This window comes from Henckelia pumila, chromosome 3 (assembly GCF_033568475.1).
Source record: "Henckelia pumila isolate YLH828 chromosome 3, ASM3356847v2, whole genome shotgun sequence".
NCBI classification, from domain to species: domain Eukaryota; kingdom Viridiplantae; phylum Streptophyta; class Magnoliopsida; order Lamiales; family Gesneriaceae; genus Henckelia; species Henckelia pumila.
Window position 1 is genome coordinate 151,493,207 of NC_133122.1, and position 7,881 is coordinate 151,501,087.

At 39.5% G+C, this 7,881-nt stretch overlaps 1 protein-coding gene across 1 annotated transcript; it reads right to left on the reverse strand.

Moving 5' to 3' along the window:
- Nucleotides 1-5,214: 5,214 nt before the first annotated feature.
- On the reverse strand, nt 5,215-6,421 carry LOC140889745 (uncharacterized). The gene is made up of 3 exons (XM_073297466.1): nt 5,908-6,421; nt 5,498-5,793; nt 5,215-5,361 (listed from the first exon to the last, which is right to left on the reverse strand). The coding sequence occupies exons 1-3, from the start codon at nt 6,419-6,421 to the stop codon at nt 5,215-5,217; spliced, it is 957 nt and encodes a 318-aa protein (XP_073153567.1).
- Between the last annotated feature and the right edge of the window lie 1,460 nt (nt 6,422-7,881).

Genomic DNA, 7,881 nt, shown 5'->3' on the forward strand with positions numbered 1-7,881 from the left:
GGAATACATCAGGAAACTCGCTGACAATCGGTAGCTGATCAATACTCGAACTACTCGTGGACATATCAACTGCATAAATGAGGTAGCCCTCCCCACCTGACTCCAAGACATGACATGCCTTTAGAGCCGATACAAGTGGCATTGGAGGTCACGCACCCTCACCATAAAAGTACCAGCTATCACCCTCATTCGGATGAAACTGTACCAGACGTTGATAACAATCCACAGTAGCGTGATACAAAGTCAGCATATCTATTCCCAAAATACAATCAAAATCTGTCATCGCTAATATCATCAAATTAGCCGATAACGCATGACCCTCAAACTCTAGAAGGCAACCCATCACTAGACGCTTAGTTACTACCTCCTGCTCCAGCGGAGTAGATACAACTAAATCCATATCTAATGATACATAAGGTCATCTATGTCTCTTAACAAAGCGACTAGAAATAAAGGAATGCGATGCTCCAGTATCAATTAAGAAAAATGCAGGAATACCACATAACAAAAAGGTACCTGCCAACATGCGATCGCTTCCCTCAGTAGCCTGCTCCTGAGACAGAGCAAACACCTGTCCTTGAGTCTGTGGATGGTAACCAGAAGAATTATGTGGTGCTAATTGTTGACGTGGAAAAGTAGAAGCCTGAGATCCAACCTGTAATCCCGATCCACCAGCAAAACCCATGCGCTGAGGACAATCTCTCCGCAGATGTCCCTGCTCACCACAAATATAACAAGCACCAGTAGCCTTCCTACATGAAGCTGCAGGATGCTTCCTACCACAGTGATTGCAAAACTCCTCCTTCTTCTTCTTCTTCCCAAAGAGGAATGTACCTCGTGAGCCACAAGAACCAGACGAAGTAGTAGGAGAAGATGAAGACATAGGTCCAGATTGCACAACAGATTGAGCCCTAGGCCCAAGAGATCCACTAGGCTATTTTGGAATCATCAACAGTGCCCGCCTATTGTTTTTCTCCACTTGACAGTAACGGTTCACCAAAGTCTCATAAGATGTCGGATTATCACATACGACAACTTGTGAGTAGATATCTTGATTCAGGCCTTGTAGAAAGATATCATACTTGGACGCATCACTGTCATTGATATGAGGACTAAAAGGTAGCAGATCAAGAAATCGTTACTGATATTGATCAATAGTCATTGATCCTTGCCTCAGAGTCAGCAACTCCATAGATCGTGCCTGTCGAACTGCTGGAGGAAAATACAGTTTCTGAAACTGCAGACAGAAATCCCCCCAAGTCACCTGTCCTTTCTCTGTACGTGCTTGAGTAATTTTGGCATCCCACCATAAGCGTGCTCGATCCTCTAGAACGAATTCTAGAACTTCCAGTTTCTGCTCCTCAGTGCAATCGAAAGCTCGAAATGCACTCTTGAGTTTAGACATCCAACCTCTTTCCTGTTCAGGATTCTCGCCTCCCACCAAGGGTTTCGGTCCTACTTGCATGAACTTATTGATAGAGTAACGACGTCTACCCTCATGAAGACGATATCGATCATCATGATGGCGATGATGATGATGATGACCACCTCCCTGGCCAACACTATCGTAACTCTCGTCAGCCATATCCTGAAAATAATTGCACATTAAAATCACAAATGCGCAAGAATTACTCAAGACTAAACTAAATCCCAAAAACTAATTCCCAAAATCTATGCATGCTCTGATACCAAAAATGTAGTGACCCTACATGGAATCACCTACTAACTGGTAACTAATAGCATGCATTAAACTTAATACAGCAAAATACTTAACAGAGTAAAACGTGCGGAAACATAATCCATAAATTACATATCAGCTTAATAAAATATATCCAGGCTTAATACTGTAGTGATACAACCATATCGAAAAACTTAAAAGTAAACATTATACAGCTATATCGAATCCTGTTGTATAATTAACTCCTCAAGGCTCCTGCTCCCTAGTCTTGCCTTGAACTACCAGCTCCGTCCATCCTGCGACCTACCCAGTGGAATAGGGTGTCCAAGATAACAACTAGGACGTGAGCGCTAATGCCCAGTACATAAACATGGGTAAACATATGTATATAATGCATGCAACATGATGACTGGTAAAAGGTCATCTGAAAAGTCATGCTCAGTACCGGCGCCACATGAGTGCTGCCACCGCACGGATCAACCTCTGGGTGCAACCACACTCGTCTAGTACACCAGAGTAGTCAGACATACATGTCCCCGCTGTCGCGGTACTCTCAGTGACAGACTATCGAGTATAGAGCTGAGCGGCTCTATAATCAAGTATATCAAGGTATAGGCTCAACGTGTACATGCACATGACATATGAATATGAAAAATGGTAAATCATATATCATGCCATATAATAATGCCAAATAAATGCAACATATAAACATGTATACTCGCTGGCAATCTCAGTCAATGTGTACGTACCTCTAGGCTAGTTCAAGTATAATAGATCCTAGGTTCCAAGCCTATATTCAAAAGTTCATCGTATCACTACACAAGTTCTATAAGCCTTAACTAAGCTAATAAGTACTCCCAAAACTTAAATAGATTCCCGGACCATACCTTCGTCCGTAGGCTGGTCCCGGATGACTATAACCACACCTTGGTTATTCCAGAACCTCGATTATAACCGATAGGGCCCTCAAGTGTATAACTCACACTATATAACTGGAGAAGGAAACTCAAAAATTGTAATTCAAATTGAAATCGAATGAGTCCTATTTATAGGAAAATTTCTGGTCGAGTTCGGGCCCTCCGAACTGGGGTTCGGATCGTCCGTTCCAACTTAATGCATGCATGCAAACCACGTCGGGTTCGGAGCCTCCGAACTCAGGTTCGGATCGTCCGAACTTCTCTTCATCCGACACTTGTCAAAATCCATGGCTGAGTAATCCTGCTTGCATGGCATGAGGGAGTTCAGGCCGTCCGATCCTTAGTTCGGATCGTACGAACTTGCCTTAACTCCGAAGTCAACAAGCCATCTTTGGAGCCCCCGAGTTGCTGAGTTCGGGCCGTCCGAAGTTCTCTTCGGATCATCCGAACTGACTCAGAAAAATGAATATCCAATTCTTGATTCTGAAGTCCGATTAAACCCCGGAATTGGTTAATCACCAACCCTTAATCATGTTTAACATATTATTATCTTAAAATGGAATCTGGGTTACTACAAACCCAATACCAGCAATTAGATTTAAATCCACGGTAGCATTCAAATGAGTAAAACTGATGAATCTAGACAACACAATACCAGCAATTATATTTAATCTAGTCAATGTTTGTTCCTACGATTTAACAAATTCAACAGCAGAAAATATTAATCATAGTTGCTTCAAAAATCAGATGATTCAAAAAATTACGGATTTGAGTTCTAATTTAGCAACACATTGTATAGCAAAATCGTAGGGTGATCAATCCTAAAATCTCACATACAAGCATGACAATCAATCCAAAACAACTCTTGATACGCAATTTGGAATTAAACAACGAAAAATTCGAATCTCACAAATAAAATAACTCGAGGGTTCGTCTTCCGCAACCAAGTACTAAAACTTAGCCAACAATATTCATGAATTTTGTAGAAAAAATCATGAAATAAAATTAAATCTAAGAAAAGAGAAGAAACCTAGCCGCCAAGAGAGTTCTTCAAGCTTTCTACCGTCCAAAGATGATCTATTTTTGAGTTCTAGATGATATTTAAAGTATAGAGTCCTTCCCAAGAAAGTTTTCTATTTAAAATATAAATTCCCGACTTTTCGTCTCACCCGCTCCATCGATTAAATTGCACGGATCGAGCTCCCCAAATTATGCAAACTTTCTGTCCAGATTTTCTATTTGCTCCCGCTCAATCGTTTAAATTTGACGGATCGAGCGAGCATCTTTTTTCCAGCGAGCAGCGATTTTGAAAATTTTATATTCGGAGATCTAGCCGTTGGATTGAGTTGAAATTTGAAAAGAAACTTCAAAACATCTTGAAATTCATTTTGAACGGTGCAGATCAGATTTGGATTTTTATAAAATTAAAAATGATTTTCTGACCATTGCTGCTTTGTAATTCTTCTCTTATCTCGGCTCTTTCCTTCCATATTTAGCTCCATTTATTCACTTTTCTTAAATCAAACCAGAAACATTCATTAGTAACTATACAATGAATTTAATCAATGCAAACTCTTCTAATCACACTAATTAACACACATAAATATAGGAAAATATCATCACATCAAACTCCCCCATACTTAATCCTTGCTCGCCCTCGAGCAACACAAAACCAAAAATAAGCTCGAACTCATAATCCATAACAAAAATAACCATGATCTTCATATTTGTGCCTCAGGAATAAATTCAATGCATGATCAAGAAAGGCGTTAAAATGCTAAAAACGGAACAAGTTCAATATCCAGACATTTCGACTAGAGATATAGTCCTGAACGTGTGTGTGTGTGTGTGTATGATCATTAGCCAGTGTTATGCATACTTCACAAATCCATTCAATGTAAAACCCCGCAATAGCTCAAGTTGCACACCAACAAATCAAATTATACCATTGAGAAATTTTATAGTCTTTTCACTTGTCCGAGTAATTGCACCCGGTTATCCTCAACTGCATACATTCTCCTCCATTTTTAGCTCTTGGAATTTATAGGACTAGAATTTCAATCCTCATTCCAATGCCTCCCCTCACCTTACTAACTCCATTCTTTACTATTTTTCTTTTTCTTTTTTTCGATTAAGCTCAAAAGGGAGGTTGATAGGCTAGCGACTTCCTAAAACTATCACAAGGCTCACACGACCTTCACTATATCATATACAATTCACAAGTCATGACTCATGCGTGCTTAAAAAAAATATTCAACAACCATATCAAAGTCTAATTTGCATTGGAGATCAAAGTGTTCTAAGGTTAGCAAATCATCTATTTTCAAAAGCATGCACATCATCAATTAGATATCATCATGTGCTAGTGAATTTCAACAGTCAAATTCATCACAAACTATGAGCTCTAAATTTTTTTTTTTCCATAAAAACGGCTAAATTCTCTCAATGACTGGCTAAGTCTCTCTCCCATACTTAAAATTTTACATTGTCCCCAATGTAAGAAAAAATTCAAAACAAAAATAAAAAAAAACTAAGAATGAAAAGAAATACTCCCCTTGGGTTGCCTCTCAAGCAGCTCCTCTGTTTACAGTCGTTGGCCCGACTGTATGTTTCAGTTCCTCAAGGTGGTTCATATCTGGTTTCCTTGTCCACCTTCACCCACTTGAGAAATTTTCCAGTTAAATTCGTCCCATGCTTCCTCTGCTTTGATTTCTTGGGGATTCCTTTTAATCGATCCGGAGAAAGTTTCGACTCAAATTTAGATGCCTGCAAATTAGAGATAAAAATTTCAGCAATAGAATTTTTAGCAGGTTGTGCAATAACTTCCTTCAACTTACCCTCATTCACATCTTTCGCGGGTTCTTGTGACAAGTGATCATTATCATTAATATTATTAACAAACACTTTCACAACCAGAAATTTTCAGGGTATCAAAAATATGAAACTTAACAATCTCCCCATCAAACTCCATAGTGAGAGTGCCATTGTTAACATCTATAATGGACTTTGAAGTTTTCAAAAATGGTCTTCCTAGAAAAATTGGACTATTCATATCATTATTTTTCATGTCAAGAACATAGAAATCAGCAGGAAAAATCAAATTTTCAACTTGCACAAGAACATCTTCTAACAGACCCCTAGGATAAATAGTAGATCTATCAGCCATCTGGATAACAATTTCAGTTTTATTTAAAGGCCCTAAGTTTAAGGAAGCATAAACAGAGTATAACATGACATTAATCGATGCTCCTAAATCTAGCATGGCCGTGTCAAGCTGAACATCTCCTATTTTACAAGGAATCGAAAACATACTTGGGTCCTTGCATTTTGTGGGTACCTTTCTTTGAATTACAGCAGAAACATGTTCTCCCAATTCAACTTTCTGACACCCCTTCAGTTTGTGTTTGCTCTTCACAGTACACAATTCTTTTAAAAATTTAGCATAACGAGATACTTGTTTGATAGCATCTAACAAAGGAATATTTACCTCACATCTACGAAAAATTTCATACATCCCCTTAATTTCTTCATCCCTCCTAGACTCTTTCAATGCTAAGGAAAAAGGGGCTACATGTTTATACTCAGAAAAAGGAGGGAACTTACCTTTTGGTGCCTCGTGAATTTTCTCATTCTCCTCCACCTTAGATTCCTGCTCATCTTTGTTCTGTACTGGTTCTTTCACCACTTTTTCTTTAACCTTCAACTCATTTACACTCCTCAATGTGATTGCACTCACATTCTCCTTCGGATTCACCACTGTCTGTGATGGTAAGATGCTAGAATTCAGTGCCTCCAACCTGTTGACTGCGGTTGCCAACTGCCCCATTTGAGTGTTCAACTGTTGGATACTTGCTCGAGTTTCCTATTGAAAAGTTACAGTATTAGTAGCAAGATTCTTAACAACGTTTTCTAGAAACTCACCAGGCGTTGGAACTTGAGGACGTTGTGGTGGAGGATGATATGGTGGCCTGTAAGCTTGATGGTGCGGTTGGTGTACTGGAGAGTTTTTGTATCCGAGATTGGGATGATCCTTCCAAATTGGATTGTATGTATTGGAATAAGGATCATACTTCTGTTGTGGTGGCCCTTGAAATCCTCCTGCTGCATTGACTTGTTCAGTAGATCCCTCTTGAAGTGTGGGACACATGTCAGTTGCATGTCCCACTGCAGCACAAATTCCACATGCCTTTTCCATCTGTCTATTCCCTACAGCCATCTGACGCACAAGAGACATAAGTTCAATCAGTTGTTGCTCAAGGGAAGAAACATTTACCTTATTATTCCCTATGGGTGCAGAATCATTCCTGTTGGTGCCAAATTGCTGAGAATTTGCAGCCATGCTCTCAATTAAATTCCTCGCTTGCACTGGAGTTTTATCCACAAATACTCCTCAACTGGCCGCATCTAGCATGCTCCTGTCATGAGGTAACAAACCTTCATAGCAATATTGGATTAAAAGATTTTCACTTATCTGGTGTTGTGGGTAGCTAGCGCAAAGCTTTTTGAACCGCTCCCAATACTCGTACAGTGACCCCCCTGTAAATTTCTTGCACCCATAGATTTCTTTCCTGATGGTTGCTGCTCTTGAAGCTGGAAAGTACTTCTCTAGAAATAACCTCTACATCTTAGTCCAGGTGGTGATGGATCAAGAGGGTAAATAGTATAGCCAATCTGTCGCAACATTCTTCAATGAAAATGGAAAGGCTCTCAGCTGGATTTTCTCCTCTGTTACTCCATGGGGTTTCATGCTTGTGCAAACCACATGGAATTCCATTAAGTGCTTGTGCGGGTCCTCACCTGCAAGACCATGGAACGAATGTAATAAGTAAATTAGCCCAGATTTTAATTCAAAAGTAGCATTATTTTCTAAAGTAGAATAAGTAATGCATAAGGGCTGTTGATTTGGATCAGGAGTGTCCAGTTGTCTCAGGCTCAGATTTGCGTTGGCAGCCATCTCTTCTTGTCTCCTACGAGCTTTTCTCCGCCCACGATGGAAAGATCTGTCTATCTCTGGATCATATGGAACTTCTTCTTCTGAAGAGTAACCTGAAAGTATTAACAAACCAGAGTAGCACTGGGGAAAAAGAATATAAATAAAAATAAAAATAAAAACAAGAACACAAATAAATTAAACGACCTTCCCCGGCAACGGCGCCAAAATTTGGTAGCGCTTAGTCGTGTCGCGCCCAAATTAACCCAAATCATATTAGCTAAATAAACATGTAGTAGCGAGAGTAGGGATCGTTCCCAAGAGGAAAGTAAAATTTATTTGTGTTATTAAAAATA

What these genes read in the sequence shown, in the direction of transcription:
- LOC140889745 (XM_073297466.1), bottom strand. Translation starts at nt 6,421, where the DNA reads ATGGGGCAGTTGGCAACCGCAGTCAACAGGTTGGAGGCACTGAATTCT. An exon ending in CACAAAATGCAAGGACCCAA is followed by an intron (nt 5,794 to 5,907) that starts GTATGTTTTCGA and finishes CCTTAAACTTAG; the next exon opens with GGCCTTTAAATAAAACTGAA. An exon ending in AAATTTCTGGTTGTGAAAGT is followed by an intron (nt 5,362 to 5,497) that starts GTTTGTTAATAA and finishes TCTAATTTGCAG; the next exon opens with GCATCTAAATTTGAGTCGAA.